Source organism: Mustela erminea, chromosome 15 (assembly GCF_009829155.1).
Source record: "Mustela erminea isolate mMusErm1 chromosome 15, mMusErm1.Pri, whole genome shotgun sequence".
Lineage (NCBI taxonomy): Eukaryota > Metazoa > Chordata > Mammalia > Carnivora > Mustelidae > Mustela > Mustela erminea.
In genome coordinates, this window is record NC_045628.1 from 77,610,953 (window position 1) to 77,636,883 (window position 25,931).

General features: G+C 46.9%; 2 protein-coding genes across 4 annotated transcripts in view; one reads left to right on the forward strand and one right to left on the reverse strand.

Moving 5' to 3' along the window:
• Positions 1–25,931, forward strand: part of LOC116574510 (ral guanine nucleotide dissociation stimulator-like) — a 492,075-nt gene that overhangs the window by 42,700 nt on the left and 423,444 nt on the right. The gene's annotated exons all lie outside the window — the stretch shown is intronic.
• Positions 1,270–24,068, reverse strand: LOC116574524 (ras-like protein family member 11A). Of its 2 annotated transcripts, XR_004279351.1 has the most exons (5): positions 23,790–24,068; positions 23,310–23,366; positions 23,125–23,204; positions 21,103–22,182; positions 1,270–1,608 (listed from the first exon to the last, which is right to left on the reverse strand). XR_004279351.1 is itself a non-coding variant. In XM_032315317.1 (4 exons), exons 1-4 carry the CDS (start codon positions 23,911–23,913, stop codon positions 21,715–21,717), a joined length of 729 nt encoding a protein of 242 aa, XP_032171208.1. In that variant the 5' UTR covers positions 23,914–24,068; the 3' UTR covers positions 20,997–21,714. The 2 variants fall into 2 exon arrangements, 1 of the variants encoding a protein (XP_032171208.1); XM_032315317.1 differs by lacking the exon at positions 1,270–1,608 and having other exon boundaries at positions 20,997–22,182.

The window sequence follows — 25,931 nt, forward strand, 5'->3', positions numbered from 1 at the left end:
ATGGGCTCTCTCTGTCAAATGAATAAATACCTTTTTTTTTAAAAAAAGGTATTGTTTTTGTTTTGTTTTTTGAATAATCTGTGTGAATGCAAATGAAAGTGTATTTTTAGGTGTGTTTAGTATTTAAATCAGTAGACTTTGAGTAGAATAGATTATCCTCCAGCATGTGGGTAGGCCTCATCTAATCAGTTAAGGTCTTAAGAGCAAAACTGAGGATCCCCAAAGGAAAAAACTGTCCCCAAGACTCCAATGTGGAAACTCTTCGTGAGTTTCCAGTCTTCTGACTCGGGGCTAAAACCAGCTTTTACCTATCTAGACTGTTGGCTTGCCTTACAGATTTTGGACGTGGACTTGAAGATCCCCACAATCACATGAGCCAATTCCTTAAATAAGTCTCATTCTCTCTCTCTCTCTTTCACAGATACACACACAGACACACATTATATATATATCATTATGTGCATACATACAATATCTATAATGTATGTGTGTATATACATATATATAATATTATGTGTATTTATATCTTCTGTTGCTTGTGTTAGAGAATTCTGACTGAATCATGTTTTATGTCATACTTGGAAAGACCTTTCTAATTCTGAAATTATTAAAACAATTTTCTGTCTATTGAACTCTACCTCTGAAACTAATAATATGCTATATGTTAATTGAATTTAAATAAAATTAAATTAAAAAACAAAACTAAAAAAATAATTTTCTGTCATTTCTTTTAAACCCTTTAATAATTTCTTTTTTTTTTAATGTTTAATGTTTTACCCATTTGTTGTTTATTTTGGTGTCAGATATGACTAACGATGGAACTTTATTTTATTCCCAGATAAGGAAATGCCATTTTGATACGTAAATGTGGCATAGATATAAAGTAACAAGACCGATTTCATCATGCATTTTGTAAGCTGGCTCAGAGAGCAACTATAAAAGAAGAGTTTTAAAACATTTTAGAGAATTCAAGAATCTTTGGGAAAGATGTATTATTTTTTGAAAACTACTCTTGAAGGACAGAACTCTCAGATGTAGGAATCTTGAAGGGTTTACTTTAAAAAAGCCAATAACTCAAGAGTAATGCCTCCTACCTCAAACTTTATTACCAAAATTAAAGTACTTGAGGGTCTCCTGCCAGAGGCATTGATTTGGGGCTGAGGAAGGTATTTTTCCCACAAGCCTTAATGTCAGTTTTCCTTGTTTCTTTGGTTTTGCTCAGGAACAGTGACACCCTGACTCAAAGCACCAGGGAACTCACACACAATATCTCATTCTGCCCTTTATTGAATCCTAACATGCACTGTGAAATGCCCTTTAGCAAAAGACAATTTGTAATCCAATGGGAAGATTATTTATTGGGTCAAAGTCCTCAGGGTGCTGATTCAAGGGGTATGACTATTCCTTGGGTGAATTTACTTTGTTCGAAAAGTGGTTTGAACATTGTAAACACTTGAACACTTGGGAACTCCTCTCCCACCAAGGTAAAAAGGAGAACACAATTCTATAACTATACAAAAAGATACTACTCACAGGGTTTACAATAAGATCTTTGGTTTGAATTGAAAGTCCAAAGTTAGTCCCAACAGGTACATTCTTCTCACTAGACTGTTTGACATTTTCAAATGAATCCACATTTCAGGAGGAAAAAAAAAAAAAGACTCAAATCAAGCATGGTCCGAATGCAATACACTGCAAATAACTGGAAACTAATGCAAGCAGTTAAGGAACATACTCTTTTAAACCACCAAACCTACTCTAGGTTCAAATCATACAAAACTTGCAATATTTTAAACAATACATGAAGAAAGGTGCAAAAATCACAAAAACTAGAATTGGGGGCATTTTTATGGTAATGGGACTTGAACACAATCCAGTCAGGCAGGTGAATTGGTACATAAGTTAACAATTTTGTTGATTTCTTCAAAGAAATTAACTGGAAAGAACATATCTGGAAGGATATGCAAGGAACTGCTAAAGGGGGTAGGCTTCAGTGGAATGGGTCCCCATGGCTAGAGAGAGTTAGGAGGGAGATTTACGTTTCACTTTGTATCAAAAACAAAAACAATTTTGAAAGAACTAGGAGGAGCAACTACCAAACAGCAACAACAACCAAAAAGAAATGTTGCTGCAGAATGGCTGGATGGCCCTGAAATGTGACTCCACTGACCACACCCAATGACTTGCCGCTCCAGCCTTCCTTGACTTCCAGGCAGTGCACTTCTCTGGCTCTCCCGCTACCTCTTGGATGTTCCTCCTTGGCCTTGTCATGGGATTCTCTTTACCCACCCATTAATTCCCGTAGCTCTGCCACCAACCCTGACTCCATTCTTGGTTATTCTCCCATTGCACATTCCATTCTGGGGAAAGGCATTCACTCCCAAATCTCTCCCCAAGCTTCAAAAGGAGTAACCAAGGGCCCCAGTAGCTCAGCCCATGCACCCTGCAGGCTTCTCAGTCTCAACATGCCCACCTCTAAATGCACCTAGAAGGCAAGTGAAGACTTTTGGGGGCCCTCACAGAGGACGCTCTCCATGTGGGGTCCTGCTGGGACCGCTTAAATGACTTGGGAAAGTAAAGCACCAGTCTGTTCAATGCTGCATCCCCAGAAGTTTCTAAAGCACTCAACACCTTATCAGTGCTATAAACATTTGCTGGGAGAAAAAAGAGAAGGAAGTGGGGGTGGGTAGGGAGCTCAGGAAAGTGAGAACAGAGACAGAAATTACTCTGACTCAAAACCCAGCTATTTATTTATCCTAGGACTTTGGGCAAATGACCCAGCCTCCCTGATTCTCAGCCTCACTGTTCTCATCTGTAAAATGAGGCAGCCACTCAAGATTTTTGTGAGGATTAAATGAGATAGTATATGTAAAATGCTTAGCATAAGACCTGATGTGTAATGAGTGGCCTGTAAATGCTATTGTTATTACTCTTGACAAGGGTCATAGAACTGATAAGGACCAAGGGCTTGAAAGATGCCTGTTATCTTGACATCCATGCCCCTTCTCTCTGCTATGACCTCTACCTACAGTCATTTGTTTAATAGAAGCTTTCCTGGCATAACCCACCTTCCCACTCTCCTCATTAGAGTCCTGTCTAGAGACTCTAGCCACACAGAGACCTGTCCTCTCTGGTGAATGCAAATCTGCGGAGAAAACCAGGGAACTACTAGCAACTGTTTCTGCAAGCTCTTCAGCAAAACCTCTTCAACAGATCAGCTGTCTCTGACACACAAAAAGAAAGATCAGGCAGAACCATTACGATGTGCTCAGCCTGTTCTAAACCTCAAGGAAATCAGCCTGAATCACCATCCTTGTCAACTGAGCCTCTCAGCCATGTCGGAAGATTCTGTTGTCAGCACAGAACCAGATTGTTCAGGAGCAAGAGGAAACAGGAAACTCGGGCCACTCCCCCTCACTATTGCTGACCATCTGGCCACTGTTGGCGACTAAGCCACAACCCTGGCAGAAGGGACAGGAGTCTGATCCTAGACAGAGAGCCCTTGTTCTTTCCCCCAATGCCCTGAGATGCTCTCTCCCATCCAACAAGTAGAGACGGTGGTAAGCAGTGATCTTCCTGGTCCACGTAAGTGTCTGACCACAGACAAAGGCTAATCATAAGAAGTGGTGTCACTTGGCAGTAAGGGAGTAGTCTAGAGCAGGACAACCTAGGTTTGAATTCTGAGTCTGCCTCTTACCATGCAACCTTGGGCAAGTTATTTAACGTCTCTCTACCTCAGTCTTCTCATCTGTAAAATGGGGTGACAGTAATAGAATTCAGCTCATAAGGGGATGAGGTGTGACTCCATGTAAAGCATTTCTCCCAAGAGTGTCTGGCTATATACAACATATGTGTATACTATATTAGTATAATTATATTATATCACCAGGTGAGCTAATTTAACACTGTTGACAAAACAGCTAATGGCACAAAGTTCTTGCTGTTTGCCCACGGCAGCATGGTGGCATGGACAGAGCAGAGGAGGGGTAATGAAAATGGTGTTCTGGTCCCTGTGTTACCATATCTGATTTACTTGGGCAAAGCAAGTAATCTTGCTGAGTTTCCTCCTAAAACTGCAAACAGTAGCTTCACTCTGCCTAAGTCACAGAGCTCCTTTGATGACTGAGTGAGGTCATATCCATGAAAAATATTTGGAAGGCCTAAAAAACAATACCAGTAACAAGGGTAATTACTGATATTAATCTCCTTCTGCTGCTGGAAGAGGGTCACTGACCCAGATCCCAGCTCCATCAGTCTGGAGGCTCCCCCGCCCCATGCCCAGGGAAGTGCACATGTTAGGATGATGAACAAGCTAGTCAAGACTATGGATGGCAGAGAGTGTTTAATCAGCTGAGAATCTAGGAACTAGAGGGTCAGGCATTGATCATTTTCAGCTGAGTAAAAGTAAAAGCAAATATAATAAGGTGTAAGAAAACCACATGACCATTATTAAAAGTTTAATGGCTAAATGTTACATACAGCTCCTTTCTTTCAAAACACAAACAGTCCTTTGGGCTGGACATAGGCATCCTTCCCATAAGGAAAGTGTGTAGACATCATGTTCTCCTCTGCGTCCCTTCATTGTTTCACCGAACATTTACTCAATAATTGCTCTAGGTTGGGGGCTGTGTTAGGACTATGTCAGTGAATAGGGAAATATTCATTTTTCTTTTTTTTTTTAAGATTTTATTTATTTATTTGACAGAGAGAGATCACAAGTAGGCAGAGAGACAGGCAGAGAGAGAGAGGAGGAAGCAGGCTCCCTGATGAGCAGAGAGCCAGATGCGGGACTCGACCCCGGGACCCTGAGATCATGACCTGAGCTGAAGGCAGCGGCCTAACCCACTGAGCCACCCAGGTGCCCCTCATTTTTCTTTTTTAAGTAGGCTCCATGTCCAGCATGAAGTCCAACACAGGGCCTGAACTCACGACGCTGAGATCAAGAGCTGAGCTGAGATCAAGAATCGGTGTCTTTAACCAACTGAGCCACCCAGGCACCCTGGGAAAGAATCTATAGGACAAACAGACAATAAGCAACGGGCATAATCAGTGAGTGAATTATATAGCCTGCTAGAAGGCAAAGATGTTATGAAAAAAGAGTAAGACAGAAGTAGGGGTAGTAGGAGTGTCGGGAAGAAGGTTACACTTGTAAAGAAGAGTACTCATCTCATTGAGAAGGTAACTTTTGAGAGTTAGCCAAAGAAACTACCAGGAAGAATGTTTGGGCCATGGGAACAGCTAAGGCAAAGGCCCTGGGTGAGAGTTTGTCTGGCATGTGCCAGGAACAGCAAGGAGTACATGATGCTGCATGGAGAGGAGAGTGGCAGGACAGAAAGTCAGGAAAGTGGCCCAGCCGGCCTTTCTCTACAAGATGACACCTCAAGGTTGTGTCGGAGCCAGAGGAGCTGAAGCCCATGGTCTTCGGCCTGGAAGGACTCTGATTAATAACCCCAGGAAACTACACTTCTGGACTACTTAAAGAGCAAGCGGTGGGAGCGCACCCATATACACAACATCCCACTCAATCAAGTCCATCAGCACAGGCACCCCTTGACATTTCGCATGGATCAGAGATTGGTATGTGTCCTCCACTGCCCTAATCAGACTAAGAAAAAGTATATTCCATGGTATAGTAAAGATGTTCACTCTTTCTTGATTAACATGAACCCCCAATAGCTTTGGCTGCCATTATCTTGCCACCAAGAAGAGAACCAGTGCTGGAATGAAGTTGATACTAAGGACAGAATGAAGAAACGGCAGGTCCCTCTTAGCTTGCTATTACATGAGATAGTGAGTGTTTCCATGCCCAAAGGCAGCTGGAATCAAGTTTATAGCCAAATGCATGCTAACTGATACAAGGAAAGAATCATAAATTCTAGTGCTGAAAGAAATTGTAGAAGTCATCTAATCCAACATCCTCATTTTGTGGGTGAGGACACAGTTTATTCAGGCAGAGTGCATTGTCCACAGAAATGCAGTGACTGAACATCGGTCCTCTTTCTTGGTCTGCTGGAGCTATGACATGAATGAAGGTGGAATTCTCTTCATGGATCCTCTGGAGACAGACTCCAGTCTAAGACTCCAGCGAAGGACTGTGTCAGTTGGTCACACCCAGGAAGGAAGTAGATTGTCCTACACAACCCAAACCTCCCACCCAAGGCAGTACAGAACATTAGCGGTGAACATTTCACCCACTGTCAATCACTTTTCAGTTGGCCAACTAGAATTTCTCCAGCCTCCACATTGAGCCTTACCCTGCAGGACAAGCATAGGGTATTACAAAGAAGGGTATTATTTCCTGATCTCTACAGGTGTAGAAACTGGGTTTGTATAACCCTTCACAGCTAGTGAGATGTTTTCACACACATGAAGTCTTCCGCATTATGCTCTTCAGGCAGAGGATGATGGAATGTTGTCTTATTGAGAAGATCATCATGTATGTGACTATCCACCATAGACCTATTAGGGGGGCATTAGTTGGCTTGGGATGTCATAACAAAGCACCATGGACGGAGAGGCTTAAATAACAAATATATTTTCTCATAGTTCTGGAGGCTAAAGTTTTGCGGTCCAGGTGTTGGCTGGGTTAGTATCTGCTGAGGCCTCTCCCTTTGGCTTGTAGATGGCCATATTCTCCCTATGTCCTCACATGGCTCTTCCTCTGTATATATTTCTGTCCAGATTTCCTCTTCTTGCAAGGAAATCAGTCAGATTGGATTAGGACCCACTCACATGACCTCATTTAACTTAAATACCTCTTTAAAGACCTTATCTTTAAATACAGTCCTATTCTGAGGTACTGGGGGTTAAGACTTTCACATATGAATCTGGAGGGGACATAATTCAGTCCATAACAGAAGTTATCCATTTTTTTTAAGGATTTTATTTATTTACTTGAGAGAGTGAAAAAGAGCCTGTGCGCACATGCATGAACGGGGGGGGGGCAGTGAGAGAGGGAGAAGTAGGCTCCCCACCGAGCAGGGAATCCTATGTGGGTCTCTATCCCAGGACCCCGGGATCATGACCTGAGCCTAAGGCAGGTGCTTAACTGACTGAGCCACCCAGGCACCCCTCGAAGGCATCATTTCTGAAGAACCTGACTATCTCACTCTAAGTGCCCAGTACAATTACCTACAGCTACAGAAACTCAGCACCATCCTGGGCAGTGCAGTTTCTCTGAGCCATCCAAATCAATGTGGTGGCTGTGGTAGGGGAGTTGGCGGGGGTGGGAGCAGGAGGTGTACATGGCTGCCAGTGACATTGACCATGAAAGGTAGGGGTCTTAATGGATCTGAGAAGTTTGGTTTTGCCCTTTGCCACAATCATGTGATACTCAGGCTCTCAACACTCTTCAGGAAGAATTTATACAAAGAGTCTCTACAACTCCACTCAAAAGAATATTCATAAACATCAGATTTCTGATTCCTGAACAAACCCAGTGTCAGCAAGACCACATTCTTGTCTGCATAAAACAGAAAAATCAGGGCCAAGCGGCCTCATTCAGTAAATCTGTCTCCAGCTTCCTGGCACAAATAGAATAAGAGAGTGTAGAATTAATTAACCTGACAACCATCAACATCCTATAGACTGGGTATCCCCCAAGACCACTGTGCTCTAATCTTCTGTCACTCCGATCCGTGTCTCCAAGCAACAGAGGCAATGAACACTTTGTTCCTTCCTTCACTTTCTCACTCAACACGTATTGATCAGCATCTACTATGTGCTTGGTGCTCAGGGTGGAGGGGTAACAGGTCTACAGAGGGTCCATGGAGGAAGTGACATTTGGGGTTGCCCTTCCAAACAGGCTAAGATCTGGATGAGCAGAAGGGATTCCAGGTGGAAGGAACATGTGCACTGAAGCTGGGGAAGAGGAAAGACGAACCATATTAGGGTCAATGAGTAGATAAGGTCTTATAGGAACTGAGGGAGGATTGTGACAGGAGAGCATGGGTTGCCAGTCTAGATGGGTAGGTAAGATCTGATCGTGCCTGAGAGAGGGTACCCTGCCTCACCATCTGTCCTTCACCTCCCACAGGCTTGCAGTCAACCTGCAGAGATCAAGGGAAAGGGGTAGGAAATGGGAGGCAGGCAGGTCCTTTTTGCTTCTAGGAAAGGGTGCAGAGAGGAAGGAAATGGTGACCATACAAGCTCCTCTGACTATAAACAGCCAAGTATTCTGCCAGTTGGAGTGTCTAATGCCTCGATTCCGACCATTCTAGTAGGTATTCAGATTGGCATGGCAGTATGGGAAAAGTGACTTGACCATCTGTTTTTGAGAATCTAAATCTCTCCCCAGTTGAATGATCTTGTCCATGTACCATTCACAGAATGGTATACAAGTTCATGCAGATACTTCCTTTCAAAGCACAGACAGGGTGATGGCTGAGAGAAGCTTACACTTGGATTGGCCCCTTAGATGGGAGTTGGTTCCTACTGCAACCCAGCACCATCCCAAATAACCCTTGAAAGAATCATGGGTGGACACGTCAGCTTTCTGATGTAGGCTGAGGGGCGGGACAATAAAGAAGGGGCTCTCTAGCCTGCACAGTGGTCCCTTCTGTGGGGAATTTGAGAGGACTTATGAGGCTCCCAGGAAGCCTGTCCTAACTCTTCAGTGCAGCTGGGTTGTTCAAGGATGCAAGGGCTTCCTGGTCCAAAACTATCAAACAGGCTGTTCCTTCTTTCTTATTCGTGAGATCCAGCTTTCAGTGCACCCAAGATACACTCACAGGAAGCTTGTATGATATTTTTGTTTCCCTTCTGGCATATGAAAAACAAAACAAAACAAAACACAAATTGTCTGCTTTGTGTCCAAGTGAGACACTACCAGGTGGGAACCCTCAAGTGATGCTGTTCAGGTAGGTTGTGTTAAAAATTCAAAATGCTACTCAAAGTAGATTATTTTCTTTAAAAAATGCCTTTATCAGTAAATGTTGGGCTTGGGAAGAAAGGAATCTAAGAATATTAGTGCTAGAGTAAGGGAGGCTAAGACATGATAATTGAATACATTATGTGATTGGGTCTTCTGCTAGAGAGAAACAAAATGCCATAAAAAAACGTTACTGGATAGTAGACCCTTATCAAAATCACAGTGAGAATCCACTTCACACCCACTAGAATGGCTCTAACCAAAGATCTAACTAATGAGCACCTGTGTTGGCGAGGATGGGGATAGAATGGAGCCCATACTCATTGCTGGTGGGAAGACAAAATGGTGCCCCTGCTCTGGATAACAGTCTGGCAGGTCCTCCGAGGGCTAAAGAGAGTACCATGTGACTCAGAAATGGCACTCCTAGGAATATACCCAAGAGTAATGAAACATGTATGTCCAGACAAAAGCATATACATGTGTGTTCATAGCAACATATTTCTAAGAGCCCCAAAGTGGAAACAACTGCAGGCCTATTAACTGCCAGACAAGTAAATAAAATGTGGTACATCAGGCAGCAGTAAAAAGAAATGAGCTAAGAGGCCATGAAAAGACACAGAGGAACCCTAAATGCATATGACTGAGTGAAGGAAGCCAATCTAGAAAGTTACATATTATAGGATTCCAACTCTATGATGTTCATGAATAAGAAAACTTACCGAGGGGCACCTGCGTGGCTCAGTTGGTTAAGTGTCTCTGCCTTCAGCTCGGGTCATGATCCCAGGGTCCTGAGATGGAACCCCATGTCAGGCTCTCTGCTCTGCTGAGTGGGGAGTCTGTTTCTCCCTCTCCATCTCCCTCTGTCCCTCCTTCTGCTCCTGCTCACATGCTCTCTCCAATAAACAAATAAAATCTTAAAAAGAAAAAAAAACTTACAGAGACAGTAAAAAGATTAGAGGTTGTCAGGAGTTAACAGAGCAGGCAGGATGGGTGAGAGAAGTACAGAATTTTTTAGGGCAGTGAAACTATTCTGTTATGATCCTGGCATAATGGATACACATCACAAGCATTTGTCAAACCCTGTAGACTTCACGACACCACGACTGAGCCCCAGCGTAACCTATGGACTTGAGTGCATACCTGTGCAGGTTTTTCAGTTGCAATAAATGTGCCCCTTTGGGGAGACTGGCCATATGTGGCAACAGGAGGCTTATAGGAGATGTCTGTACTTTCCAATCAATTTTATGATGAACCTAAAACTTCCCCAGAAATTAACTCTATTTAAAAAAAAAAAAAAAATGGAAGGAGACCCCAAGCCAAGGTACCCAGACAGCCTTGAGTAGCTGCAAGAGACAAATGGGTTCTCCCCAGAGCCCCCAAAAGGAACACAGCCCTGCTAACACCTTGACCTGAGCCCACTGAGGTAATTAAGGAGATATGAGGCCACAGTTCTGACCTCCAGAACTGTAGCAGAATGCATCTGGTTGTTGCAAAGCTCCACATTCGGGCGACTTGTTACAGGAGCTACCGGAAGCTCATACATCTGCATTGTTTGAAAATGCACCACAGCAGGCACGTAACAGGATAGCAACAGACAAAGGACACCAGGGCAGCATCTACACCATCTTCACAATACTTCTGTAAATCCAAAATTATCTTTTAAGTTTTTCTTAGAAAGAGACTAGGAGTTGCCAAAAACCAGCAGGCAAGGCCACTGTATACAGACCCGATGTGCCAAGGGCCCTTGCTGGCTTTTTGTTCCCAGTCCCACCCCATCTCCCCACAAGGATCCAGGACAGGAAAACCAAAGAGGAAGAAAACCACCAGTTTCCTGAAGGTGCTGCCCAGAAGGAACCCAAACAACTCATTTTAAACCACCAGTTTTAAAGAAGAGGCAAGTCACCCGTAGCCGTGACCTACAAGCCCCTGGCAAGAGAGAAATGTGGTAATTATTCAAAGGTCCCCCTTCTTGTCAGTCTTAGTGGATTATCATAAAATTAAGTGACTTTACAAGAAAAACAATTAACATTAAATTCCCTTCTAAGGTACCTGACTCTCTTCACGGACAAGACCACCCCCTACTCCAGGGCTGTGGAAGTGCCCACTCCCCAAGGATGCACACCTTCCCAAGTCCACTCAACTCATGGTTCCTGCCTTATGTTCTGAATGGAGGGCATCTTCGTAACTCCTCAACTCAACTGCTCACGCTGCCCAGCCCCCTTGGGGTGCCCTCCTTGGTAAAGAATGTTTCTTTTTCTCCAGTTGCCCCATGCTAAACAGGCTGGGTCACCTGTCATGCCCCTGTCTCCCTCACTCTAAACCTCCAGGCCTCCTCTTTCCTGTGAACTCTGACTTTGAGCCTCCCGCCACCTGCTGCTCAATCTTCCTGCGGTCCGGTCCCGTGATTAGGGAAAGTGGAGATGGTACTTTATTTATTTATTTAAATACAGTTGACATAGAATGTGATGTTAGATTCAGGTGCACGACAGAGTGATTGGACAACTCTGTGTGCTTATGCGGGGCTCCCCACCAGCGGAGCTCCCCTCTGTCACCACACAGCGCCATCACAACACCATTGACTGTATTCCCTGTGCTGTGCATTTCATCCCCATGACTTACTCATTCTACAACTGAAGTCTGTGTCTCCTGCTCTCCTGCACCCGTTTTGCCCATCCCTCTTCCCCTGTGGCAACCCTCAGTGTGCTCTCTGGAGTTTTGGTCTGATTCTGCTTTTCCTTTGTTCATTTGTGGGGTTCTTTCTTTCTTTCTTTCTTTCTTTCTTTTTCTTTCTTTCTTTCTTTGTTTCTTTCTTTCTTTAAAGGTTCTACTCCAAATGCCTCCTTCTCTCTGAACTTGTTTGAATCCCTTCCATCTGAAAGACAGGGACCCCCCTCACTGGCCATCCTGTCTGCTTCAGGCGCCCATGGCTCATCCCTTGCCAGTAGCTTCTGCCTGAGTTTGCTCTGAACTCTGTGAGATGCTTGACTATCTTACCTTCTTTACGAAAGTGTGAGTCCTATCAGGGAGACTGTCTGTTTAAGCCACCAGTAGAATGGCTGGGCCGTGGCTGATGACAGCCTCTTGGGAAAGTCCTAGCAGAGTGCCAGGGACCCACAGCCAAGGTTGGCTGGGCCTGGATCACAGCTCTGTCTCTCCCAGCTGCTCAACCTGGGAAAAGCCTTGCAGCAGTGGTGGGCCCCTGTTTGCACTCTGGGCATGTTAAATAGTACATGCTGTTAATAATGTATTAGGAACACTAATTAGGACCAGTGTACTAATAATAGTACATGGCACAGGATCCTTGTGGAATAAAATTAGTTAATCCACGAAAAACTCTTCAGAACAGCGTTTGGCAGGTGCCAAGCCCTCAATAGGTTTTAGGCATTTTTCTTGGGTGATTTCCTTGGCCATGTGTCTGGGAATGGGCCCAGGAGACTGCATTTTCAGTGCACATCTCGAGGTGAGCCTACCACAGGCTGGAACTTTTGGACCACTAACGAAATGCAGACCTCTCGATTTATAGCCGAGGAGTTTAAGGGCCAGGGAGGGGACGATGAGTCACCCACGCTCGGCCAGGACCCGCACGAGCCACTGTCTAGTCTATCTTTTTTCATTCAGGGGCTTGAACAAGCCCAAGGAGACAATTTGTGTTGGTTTTCAGATGCATTCCCCACCAGATTAAAAGGGGTGCTTTTAATCTTGTGGGCAGCCCCAAGGAGACCAGAGGCTATAGATCTGGCCAAGGTGGGAAGACCCATTCAGGGACAAACTTCCCCTTCCTTTCTCAGCCAGACATGAAGGAAACTCTTCTCTTCCTTGTCCTTTACTAACTGGTGAAAACCAAGGCAATGAATCTGTCTAGAGATGGGTTTGGTGCCAGTGACCGCTAGTTGTCTCCAATATCCATTCTCTTGCCCCTTAATAATAAATGGCAGTAGAATTTTTAGCAGGGAACAAGCTGCCCAGTGGAAGATGGCATCCCTCAGGCCCAGCATAGGTGAGCGGAGGGAAAGGATTCAACTTTTGGTTCTCCATCTTAAAGGGAAGGAGCCTCCCCTTGTCTCGTGCTTCCCAGTGCCTTTGTGCTCTCTAGCTGCAAACTGGCTGAGAGCTATCTTACATCCTAGAAAGAGGGTGACACCAGAAAAGACAGACAGAGTGGGGAGCCCGGGCCCCCAACAGAACCTCAGAGCAGAGCTGCACACCGAGCTTGAACCACATACTTGGGGAAGCAAATTCTTTCACAAGGGGCCCTTTGGACTTCATGATGGCTAAGCCCACATCCTGATACAGAGGTCAAGAATGGAAGACAGGGTCACATTTCCTCTGCTCTGGGCTGCCATGCCTGGGGCAAGGTGTGCAGTGGATAGAACTCTGGCTTTAGGTTCAGACTCAAATATGGGCCCAGTCGTTTTTTTAACCAGACTAGTCAGTTCGGGCTGCCATAGCCAAGCGTCCCAGCCCGGAGGCTCAAACCACTGAAATGGACTGTCTCCTGCTTCTGGGGGCTAGAAGGAGCAGGTCAAGCTGTGGATGGAGCCACATCCACCAGAGTCTATGGAAAGATCTGTCCCCGGCCACTCTCCAGCTTCTGGCAGTTCCTTGGCATGTGGTACATCACCCCAGTGTCTGTCTTCGTCCTGCTGTGGACTTCCCTCTGCATCTCTTCTTGTCTGTCACCTTCCCTCTGCACATATCTATCTCTGTTTCCAAATATCCCCCCACTTTTTAACTCTTTTTTTTTCCCCTAAAGTAAACTCTATTCCCAATGTGGGGCTTGAACTCACAACCCTGAGATTGAGAGTTGTGTGCTCTACTGACGGAGCCAGCCAGGCACCAAATTTCCCCCTTTCATAAGGACACCAGCCATACTGATTCAGGGTTCATCCTAAATGTGATTTTAATGTGATTATCTCTGTAAAGACCCTATTTCCTAATAAGGTCACATTCTGAGGTACCAGGAGTCCAACATAAGGTTTTTGGGAGGAACATGTTTCCACCCTTAATACCAACTCTCTTTGCTAGTAATTTGGGTGTTTACCTAATGTCTGAGAACCTGTTTCCCCAATGTCAGATTTATACGTATTCCCAGGGTCTAGTATTTAGCCAGTCCCTGGGATGTGCCTTAGATCTGGCCTTTGCCAGTGTCACATCTGCAGTCCCTTCCTGTCATCCAGGCATCGTTAGATGGGTGTAGTGGCCTTCGCCACCTTCTCTGCCTGCTCAGTCTCTGAACCCCTTTCCAGTGTTGGGGAGAGACTGCGCCCTACAGGGCTGGGTGGGAGGCTGGGACCATCCACCACAGCAGATGCCAAAAATGCCAGCCATGGTTTCAGCAGAGGCTGAAGACGCTGTGCAGCCCCAGAGGGGTTTCTCCCGCTCAGCCACTGATGTTGTAAGCTACTTAGTAGCCTTTTATGGTTGTTGTTGTTTTTAATGATTTTATGTATTTATTTGAGGGAGAGAGAGAGATAGCAAGAGAGAGCAGGAAGGAAAGGGAGAAGAAGCAGACTCACCGCTGAGCAGGGAGCCAAGGTGGGGTTCGATCCCGGGATGCTCAGGTCATGACCTGAGCTGAAGGCAGATGTTTAACTGACTAAGCCACCCAGGCAGCCCTCAATAACCCTTTAATAAAATCCCTTTTTATTAACCAGGCAGAACCTTTCCTATTGCTTGCAAATGATAGCATTGACCAAGACACCATGTACTTTTCAAGGCCAAAATGGTTGATTAGGAGAATGGTAGCAGCTTCCGGATGACCTCTGACAATTGGCATGGGACGCAATATGGTCTGGTGGCCTTCCAGAGAGATACAGACTGGAATCTCCCGCATGTCCCTTATTAGCCGAGAGATGATAAGGAAGTTAATGAACCTCTCAAGGCCTCATTTTCCTGCTCTGTCCGGTGGTGGTGGGAACAATAAGCCGCTGGAGGTGTTTGGGAAGATTCAGTGAGATAATACAGCTGAGACTCCTATTGTGTATAATGGTTATGTGGACCTTCAATTTGACTGAGCCATGGGCTACCCAGAGATTTGGTCAAATGTTATTCTGGGTGTCTGTGAGAGTGTTCCTACATGAGGTCAACACTGGACCCAGTGAAGCAAGGCGAGCAGACCACCCTCCTTGATATGCAGGGGTCCCATCCAATCCGAGGGGCTCCTGCATAAGATAGAAAGGCTGACCCTCCCTCAAGTTCAAAGGAGTTTGCCCAGCTTGCGTGCCTTGAGCTGGGATCTTCTCCTGCCTTTGGAGTCAGACTGTATCACTGGCTCTTCTCGGATCCTGAGCCTGCCAGCTTTCAGACCAGAAGTTCACCATCTGCTCTCCTGGGTCTCCATCTTGGGACTTCTCAGCCTCCATAATCACGTGAGCCCATTCCTTATAACAAATCTCTTTATAAAGAGATTTGTTTATTTTATATGTATATTATATTATATATAATATACATATAAATTTTATATATATAATATGATATATTATATATAATATACATATAAAATTTTATATAATATATAATATAATTTATATAGATAATATAATAAAATTATATATATAAATTTTATAATATATATAAAATTTTCCTGTTGATTCTATCTCTCTGGAGAGCCCTAACTAATACATTACATGGGAATACGTGGAACAATAGTGCATACTCATTAATGATGGTAGCTATCTGCTGTGTGAATTTTATTATGCGACAAATGACAAAGCCAGCACAGGGCCCTCAGCAAAGGCCCCTCAGACACCACGGTAGCATCCTCATATTCCCCCCATCTGGAGAAATTCATTGACCTTTCTCTATAAACCCTGAACCTGTTCCCTCTCTCTTCCCACCCCACTTCCCTCACATAGACACACACACACACACACACACACACACACACACACACACACACAGTGCAATTCCTGGAGATGCCCTGGACCACACTGAGTTGGATTAGGGAGACATCTTTAGCTCCCAGATGTGCATCGGCAACTTCTGCTCTGGCACCTTCCCTCCCTGTGTGTGCCATCAGCTCCCACAGCCCCTTGGGGACAGTGACTTTCGGTTGTCCCCCTCCTCCTTCGCCAGGTGCTCCAGGAGAAAAGAGAATGCCTGACATTCTGGGGGCCACTGTGGAGGCTGCTTCTCTGGGTGGGTCAGAGAAAAGTCTGAGGAGAGAGTGCAGCCGGAGGAGTGGGATGTCCCAGACCCCACTGACTTAGACAGTGCCCACTGCCCATCCCCCACCATGGCTTTCAAAGCAGTGACTCAGGGAGAGACACCCCCCTCCCAACCCCGCCAAAGATGTCTGCACTCTACCAGATGTGCTGAAGACTCCTGGGTGCAGCTCAGTGAGAGTAGCCCACCCCAGCCCCCGGGGCCAGACACAGGGGCTCCCACCCCTCTGGTGTGGCACTGCCGCCTTTCCCCCTCCCAGTCAGACATTCCTCTGGATAAACAGAAAGCATGGGGGAGCCCAGACTGCGATCTTGCTGAAAGCTCCAAACATGAGGCATCAGACTCAGTACCACTCAGGAAGCTTTTTAAAAGGCAGACAGACTCCTCCTCCACAGCCGGAACACAGAGCAACAGAATCCCTGGGACTCACTGACTGACTAAATCTTCCTTTTTAACAAGTTCTCCAGAAGACATTGGCAAGCTTATGTCTGGCCAGGAGAAAGAGTCCTGAGCTGAAGGGAGCCCTTTCCCCTTCCTGGAGCCAGGCCTCCTGGTTTGTGACTTCTGTGCTTTTTGCTCATGGCCTGACTTCTCTGAGCCTCAGTTTCCATGTCTGAAAGATGGGAGTGAGGATAGCTCTACCCCAAAGATCTTACTGAGAAAATAAAATGCCCAGCACAAAAGAAAGGATCAATATAGTTGTGAGCAAATAACTGCTCCCCAGAAAACTTTCTTTTTCCAACATGTGACATGGAGAAAGTCGTATCTTGTGAAGCAACGACTATAATTTTTAGACTATACATGCAAGTTCAAAAAGCATTCTTTTTCCAAAAACAGCTTCATAGTGTACCTTTAAAGGTACTTTTAAAACGACAACTACTGAACACCTTCTGTGTGTCAGTCAACAGTTCTGCCTGATGAGCAGTATTACGTCCATTTTCAGAGACGGAAACTTAATAGTGCTCTTTGCCCCAGGTAAAGTGGGACTCGAACCTAATCTCAGTCTGGAACCCACACTCAGCTGCCTTCATAAAGCTGGCGAGTGACTGTCTCCTCAGGACTTCCTGAAATGTCCCTGTTTTTCCACAGTCATAAATACATGTTAGTATTTCCAGGCAAAATTTGTTTATGTAAGTAAACATTGCTGTTAACAATGTTCCTCCAGGGGCGCCTGGGTGGCTCAGTGGGTTAAAGCCTCTGCCTTCGGCTCAGGTCATGATCCCAGAGTCCTGGGATCAAGCCCCGCATTGGGCTCTCTGCTTGGTGGAGAATATAGCTTCCTCCACTCTCTTTCTGCCTGCCTCTCTGCCTACTTGTGATCTCTGTCAAATAAATGAATAAAATCTTAAAAAAAAAAAAGTTCTTCCAGTTTAAATAAAGAATGCCAACAAAAAAAGTGGCGTTAAATATTTTACAGTTTTAACTCACTCATCCTCATCTGAGCAAATAATGCTAAAAAAAAAATCCTTTTTAGTTTGTAAGGTAAGAAATGTCATTTTCTTTGGAAGGGTGCTTTTGCCCCATGTGGAATATTTGCCTCCACCCCCCCACCCCCCCACCTGCTCAGCTCTGGGATCTGTCCCCTCCCCTGATGTTGTCAACACCCTCAGATTTGGGTCGGAATCGTACTTTGCCTTTCATCCCACAGAATCCCGTCCTCAGGCTGAGCCCCCAGAACTCCCACGGGACTGAATTTCTGGAAAGAGAGCACTATTTTGATCACATTTAGCACAGAGCTCTGTAGGGAGCAAATTCTCATATTTGATGAATCAAGCAAATCACTATTGAGGCAGTCTTTAGACACATGGGAAGCAATAATAAGCCAAAGCAATAATATCTGTTTGTGCAAGCAGGCTGCTGTGCAGAACGGGAAAACCAACTCTGCTAGCTGGACAAAGGGAACTCCGCACACAGATGCGCAGCTCTGCACTCACAGCCACACAGAAGCGACTGGAGGGACGGACTCCTTGAGTTTTCTAATGGTTCGCCGTAGCACATGTTTCTGGGGATCCTGTCTTACAGCGAACACTCCAGCAGGTGCTGTGGAGCCAAAGGTGGAGGACCTGTCCAGCCCCTATGGAGCTCATTCTCTCCTGAGGCAGAAAGACATAGACATGGGGGTGGGACCCCTGAGTGGCTCAGTCACTTGAGTGTCTGCCTTCGGCTCAGGTCAGGATCCCAGGGTCCAAGGATCAAGTCCCACATCAGCTCCTAGCTCACTGGGGAGCCTGCTTCTCGCTCAGCCTGCCACTCCTCCTGCTTGTGCGCTCTCTAATAAATGAATAAAATCTTTAAAAAGAAGAAGGAGGTGGAGAAGAACAATGACAACAATAACATGGGGGCATCCAGACATGAGGGCTGGCTGTGCTATCCAGGATAGGCAAATTTCTGCTCTGTTTTTGCTGTTGCAAACTAATCATTTTTTTCTTGAACCCCTAGCTCACTTCATGGTGTCTGAGTTTTATATATCATCCCTTTCTTTCTTTCTTTCTTTCAAGATTTTATTTATTTATTTATTTATTTGACAAAGACAGAGATCACAAGTAGGCAGGGAGGCAGGCAGAGAGAGACGAGGAAGCAGGCTCCCCACTGAGCAGAGAGCCTGACACGGGGCTCCATCCCAGGACCCCAAGATCATGACCCTAGCTGAAGGCAGAGGCTTTAACCCACTGAGCCACCCAGGCGCCCCCTATCATGCCTTTCTTATTGAGTGTCAAGATAGCTTAAGACTCATTTTAACAAAGTCTTTAAAAATATCCCGCCTTTTGGAGACATATCAAATGGTAAGAAAAAATTATCAATCATACAAAATATCATCACATTGTACATCTGAATCACTAATATTGCATAGTGAGAAGTAGAAATTACAACACATGCACAGAACAAAAAAGCTATTCGAGCTCCAAGTTCATGACTAAACAGTCGTCTTGTCTTTTCCATTTGCTCTATTGTTTGCTGCTGCCTTCCACAGCTATTTATTTTAATCCAGTCCTCTAAAGAGATATTAATAAACTTTAGAACTTCCGTTGTGCCCTTTGCCTCGACATAAGCGAAACAAGTTTATTTTCTTATGCTATAATAGATTGATTTTCCCATTATTCGAGTTTGCTTTTCATGAGGGGCATGGGAGGCACAGAATGTTGCAGGATGTACAGTTTAGCCATTTGGGTTTCATCTGTATCTCCGGGACCACACCACATAGGCATGTTAATTAAATCATGCTGCAGTTTCAGAACAGAATTCTAACGAAGCCTCGACCAGAAGGAGGATGAGCGGCGGCTGTGGAGATGGAGACGGGGGGTGGGGGTAGGGTGGTCTCAGAAACAGAGGCAGGAGGTGGCGGAGGGGGCACAGACGGAGGAGGGGCCGTGAGGATGGAGAGGACACTGGGGATGACACTGCAGAGGTAAGGTGAAACTGTGATAAAGATCTGGGGATATTCTTACCCACCTGCCCACCTTTCCAATCTCCTGCCCAATGAGCTGTGATCCACCCAGGGCTCTGATGGCTCTGCCCACCCCACTTCTGCAGGAAGGGGAAGTGGGCTCAGAGCTAAGCTTCCTCAAAGGGCTTCCTCAGCATCCAGTCAAGCCCAAATCCTCAGACCCTCTTTCCTACCTGCAAATCTGACAGTTTTCCACCCTAACTGCCTCCTGATAACTCCAGGCTCCCCTCCCCCATCTCCAGGGCCACTATCCCAGGGCTCCTTCCAGATGCATCCCACGCACCTCACCCCCATCAGCAGGAGGCCTGGGGAACGGGAACTGGGGTCCTTCTGACACCAGAGCTCCAGTATGTATGTTGGGTCTGTTCTGGGGACCAGAAATAAAGGAAGCTTTGAGGCCCAGGAGGAGATCAGTTATTTGTGATGCTGAGGACAGGAAAAAATACCATGGGGAGTGCTTTCCGCTTGACCTTCCAGCCTGCCTGAGCCCCAAGAGGCTGCTACCCCCTTTAGAACTGCCCTGTGACTCATCTTTTGACCCTTCTGGTCCCCGCTGTGCTCCCCGCTGGAGAGCTCAAGGGTACTTCCTGTCCTTACCATTCTCACTTGGAACTTCATCACAGGCTGCCTTGGGACATCTCTCATATTGTTCTTTTTAGCTTTTCCATGATGACTTTTCCCAGGGGATGTTCAAAGCTCTTTCCCATGGGATGTCTGATCTCCACTCCTTAGAGGCAAAGGAGCCCTGGGCACTGGGTGGCAGTCTGGGCATGCTGGGGGTGTGGCAATGATTGGGTCAGCCTGTTGCTTCCTGTCCTCTCCTACGAAGTTAAGATGTACGGTAACAGAAGATACTGATGATAGAAGAACTGCTTTTGTTTTGAGGAAGAAGAATTAGGCACTCTTTCAAAGATAATAGATTCAAAATCGTATTTTTCCTTAATTATTTGGAGTGGGAGAGGGAGAAGCAGGCTTCCCGCTGAGCAGGGAGCCCAATGCGGGACTTGATCCCAGGACCCTGGGATCATGATCTAAGCTGAAAGCAGAAGCTTAACCAGAGCCACCCAGGCACTCTGAGGTAGTAAAGAATCTTGATGCCATGCCTCATTTATATTTTATCCGGCAGCTAAGGGAAACACAGCTGAGGTTTTTCAACCTATGGAAATAAATGATTAGGGTTGGTTTTCGTCAGGTTGTTCTGGTGTAAAGAAAGAATTAGTGGGGTGTCAGTCCAGAGGCCAAGAAACCGGTCTCACCTCCACTTGCCTGCCAGTCTAGGCAAGAGAGCTGTACAGGCCTGGACTCTGGCAGAGTGATGCTTCAGAGAAAAACAGGAGAGAGAACTGACAGATAAGGTGCCCTGTTGGATTCGAGGGTCAGGGAGAAAGAGCAGGAAGAAGAATTTGGGGGGTGGGGGAGGAGGGAAGGAACACAGGGAGAGGGAGACCCTTAAGCAGGTTCCATGCCCAGCATGGAGCCCAATACAGGTTCCAACGTGGGGCTCAATCCCACGACCCTGAAATCATGACCGGAGCCAAAATCAAGAATCTGACTCTTAAGGGACTAAGCCACCGGCACCCCGGGAAGGAGAATGTTTAGGCAACTCTAGGTAGGGTGTACTTACTGACATGAGGAATTTCTGTTTTCTAATGCAGGTAGAGAGGGTAGACTTCCATTTGCACCATAAATAAAATAGCCATTCATGTTTCCAACTTGTTAACACCAGCATACTATGAACCCCTTTCCTTGAAAATCACATGGTATCAATTTCATGCCGGTGGCAAAGTGCCCTAGTTGACAGACATCCTGCAGTTGCTCAAATCTTTTCTCCTCCACATTCTTTCTTCCACAACAGATTCCCTCTACATCAGCCCCCCTAGTACCACAAAACACCGAGAGGAGTTCAGACTGAGGGCAAGCATGGAGCCGTTCTGGGCTCTGGTGCAAGTCTGATTTCTATAAAAAGGCATTTAGAAAACAAGGAGCAATGTTGCCATTTTGCCTTTCATGGAAAAGTGGCTAGCAGTTAGAGTAAAAAAAAAAAAATCATTTTGTTTAAAAAAATCTCTACCAACTTCTAGGCAATCACTGGGTTTTCAGAAATACACATATACTTGAAAACCAATAGTCTTTATAAAAATAAACTTTGAATGTGCAATTAAAAATGGAGGTCCCCAGTCTTTTTCAGCTGCACAAATGCACAGTAAAAAAAAAGCCAAATTGGTGTGAGATGGGTTTACCCCAGTGCAGAGGGGGATTTCACTTTGGAAGACAGAGCCTGTTTGAAGCGCCTCTTGAGGTCTTGCATGTTGGGAGAGCGCGGCCGGGGAATGATGGAGGCCCTCCTCCTCTCCCCGCTGAGGCTGTGCAGCTTGCTCACCTCTTTACAGAGATGCTGAAACACATCACAGACGTCCTCATAGTTTTCACTGGTGGAAATTTCAAGGAACAGGCTGCCGAGTTCATTGGCCAGTTGAATGCCATCATGCGTTTGCACCTGACGGGCATGGAGAAGGTCTCCCTTGTTGCCCACGATGATGACAGGGGCCCTAGAGTCAGGGTGGACCTTCCGGATGTGGTGGTAAAGGGGGCGGATGGACTGGTAGCTGTCGTAGTCTGTGATGGAGTAGACCAGCAGAAAGCCCTCTGCCCACTGCACGCACTTGGACAGGGAATCAACTACTTGGGTCAGGTTGTCTTGGACCTAAGAAAGATCAAAATGAGTCTGGATCAAGGAAGCCCTCAGTGGGAGAGGACTCAAAATAACATCAGAAAAACACTTGCAAAAACGCATTCAAAAGAGAAATGTTAAATACAGTTTGCAGACGCTACCTAGCTTCTGCAGGAGGCGGCTTTGGATGCAGGAAGAGCAAGCTCCCTGCCTGGGTTATTTTATGGCTGTTGCCAATGCATTATCCTTAAACCCCCGCTTGGCGGATATTCTGTGGCAAGCCCTGGCTGACTGCAGAATGACTTCAATGAGAACTTTCAAAGAATGGCGCAATCTTTAGGGAACTGAAAATAAACAAAACTTTGAAAATAAGCCAAGATAAATATCTTTTCCCAAGCCCATAAAAATATTTTTAGCATGTCCTTTTGAGAATGTTACAGAAACAAATTCCTTCTTTCTGTTCTTCCACAAGAAGAACAGAAATTGCTCTCCCTCCAAGGGAGAGCAATTAATAACTTGTTAATCAAGTTAAATTCCTGACTGCTTGCCAGGGGGTTATCTGGTTGCAATTAACTACTTGAGGGAACAGTTACAAACAGAAGCACTCTTGCTGTCCTTGCGAGGGGATAGGACTCGCTCAGGAATCCTACCACAACAGTTCGGTTAATGGGTTCATGGCCCGGATCTGAAAAAAGCGGTGAGCCCCAACCCCGCAAGTTGTGAGTGATGTCTCACCCAGAGCTGCAAAGAGGCTGTTACCTATCTCTCCCCTTTGGAGATGCTGGACTGGAGGAAGCTGCCAGTCTAACCATCCACTCACCCTGTCCCCACCAGGAGGGTTGCTAACAGCACCCCTGCAGACAGCCCAGGCCTTCACGGAAATGCTAAACAGGTGTGTTTACACATCTTGCTCCTGCTGGGGAGCCCCCGGGTGTGTGGGAGGTGGTGAGCTGTTTTGCTTCGGGCTGTCCTTACCTGGATGCCCCCGGGGGTGTCCTGGATCTGCAGGGATAGCTGGTCTCCCTCTATGTAGACCAGCCGTGAATACAATTTGCCTGAAGGATGAAGGAGAGTTTGCTTTAAAATTCGTACACACGTATCAGAAAAAAGAAAATCGGAGCATGCGGCCACAAAAGCACAGAACACGAAATTATTCTAACCTGTATTCGGTTCATAATCGCCGATGAATCTCTTGGTCAGGAAGCGCACGATCATTGCTGAAAAGGAAAAATAGGAAAAACAGTTAAATCAGTTAAATAGAACAAAACAGTAAAGCCGGGACGCTCTCGTGGAAAAGGAGAGAGCACCGGGCCGCAGAACAGCGGGTATTGCCCACGTTGCAAAGCTCTGCAAAGCCAAAGGTGCGGCCGTGGCGGTCTCCCACGGGTTTTGCGGCCGGTGTGACCGCAGGTGTCCACCTGCCGCGCCAGCCTCCCTCCTCCTGCAGGGGGCAAGCCAGGCGCGAGCCCAGGAGTAGACGCCCCGGGGAAGCAGAGGGGAAAGCGGGCTGGCGGGGGAGAGCCGTGGCTGGCGCGGAAACTTCCAGGTTCTTCCTGGCGCTCCATCCGCCTCCCCTCCGCCCAGAGCTCCGGCTCTTCCCCAGCGCCCGGTTGTCCCCGCGCGGCCCCCTGGGTACTCACCGCTCTTGCCCACCCGGCCGGCGCCCAGCACGGCCAGCTTGATGTCCTTGGGCAGGAGGCAGTCGGAGGAGGACTCGGGGATGGGCGCGAGCAAACAGTGCCCAGACATGGTTGGCGGCCGCATGGAGAGCGCGTCTGTCGAGCGGGTCCCGCCACCGAGAGCTCAAGCCGGCCGAGCCCGGCCTCGAGCGCGGCGGAGCTGTTCGCGAGCAGATAGCGTAGGATCACAGGTGCGCGGGGACCGCGGCGTCCGACAGAGCTTGCAGGGTGGGCGGTTTTTAAAGGGCTGGGCGCGCGCCGTGGGGGCGGGGCGGCCGCCTCCGGCCCCGCCCCTTCCCGCCCCTTCCCTCAGCGGCGGAGAAGGCCGACGCAGGAGTGACGAGTGGCCGGCCCCGGGGGCGGGCGCACCCCCTCACCGCCTGCCGCGCTCCGCCCCCGGCCCCAGAAGGACCGCCACAGTCCCGCGAGCGCGTGGGAGGCCTCTCGTCAGGCTGTGCCGGCGCCGCCCGGGGGGCCCTCCACCCCGCAGAGGCTAGCCCGTGTCACTAGACCAGTGGGTAAACCCGAGCTCAGTTATGAGCTGCGGGAGGGAAGAAAGAGGAAAAAGTGTCATCAGTCGGATGTTTCTGCAACAATGGGAGGGATAAATTCCTGTTGGGTCTGTTGCCCTTTTTATTTTCATAAGATGCTGAGGGGTGAGATTACTAAGGAAAAAGGAGAAGGGTAAAGCCCTGAATTAGGAGCCGAGTAAGGGAATTGCAGTCACTGTGACTGCTCCAGGTTTGTGAAGCCTTGGGTCAGTAATTGCTGCTCAGGCTCCAACCTCAGACCCTCCCTGCTGGCCTTGGTTTAATCCGCTCATTGGTGAACACTCAATACACATTCCATCCTCTGGGAGCTTTGGCTCTTAGGACTAATTCTCTGTCATTAATACTCTCCTATGCACTTGAGTCATGCATTTGCTTTTATTATTCACGTACTTTTTAAAAAAAAGATTTTATTTATTTATTTATTTGACAGAGAGACACGGAAACAGAGACAACACAAGCAGGGGAGAGGGAGAGGGAGAAGCAGGCTTCCCACTGAACAGGTAGCCTGATAAGGGGCCGCATCCCAGGACCTCACTGGGATCATGATCACGAAGGCAGACTCTTAACCAACTGAGCCACCCAGATGCCCCCAAGCATTTACTTCCAAGTGTAAAATGAAGTTTAGGATAAGGATGGGGAGTTGGAAGAAGGGGACACAAAAGAGACAAATGGCCTGGTCTTGGGTTTGGGGAGCCCACCATAGTAAGGCAGAAGGCTTGGGATTTGATCCTTACAGGTTAGAACTTCATGCTTCTGGCCTCCAGTATACCAGCCTCATATGATGAATTGCCTAATGGAGGGCCCCATCCTTATCGCTTTCTCTGTCTTGGTTGTATTAGTTAGCTTTTGCTGCAAACTGCTGGAAACTTAATGGCTTAAAACAGCAATCCCCCTTAGTTGCTCACCTGTGTAGGTCAGTGGGTACATTATCCTCATCTAGGCCAGACTCAGTTGACCTCGGCTGGGCCCTTTCATGTATCTGCAAAGAGCTGGGAGCCGGGGATGGTAGCTGGCCAGCTGTCAGCAGTGATGGGGGAGGGGCAGTGGCAGATTCATAAGTTTGAGTCCGCCCACCCACCCACACACACACTGGCTGGCTAAGGTTTGCTCTCCCCGTGGCTGAGCAGGTTTCAGAGTGAAAAGGCCCCTTGAGCCCTACTCCAGGGTGGAAACTATAACCTCTGCTGCAGTCACAATTCCAGCCCAAATTCAAGGAGAGGGGAAGGGATCCACTCCACTCCTCCGCGGAGGGCACTGTGGCTCAGTCGGTTCATCATCGAGCTCTTGGTCTCCACTCAGGGGCTCAGGTCATAATCTCTGGGTTGGGAGATGGAGCCCTGCCTTGGACTCACCCCTCAGTGGGGAGTCTGCTTCCTCTCCCTCTGTCCTCCCCTCCCCTCCTCCGGGCTCATGCACTACCTATCTCTCTGAAATAAATATTTTAAAGAAAAAAGAAAGGGCTGGGTGGGATGCAGACAGGGATAGAGAATGGAATCCACTTTCAGCAACCAGCTACACAAATGCATGTTTCCCTCCATCTACTCAGAATTCC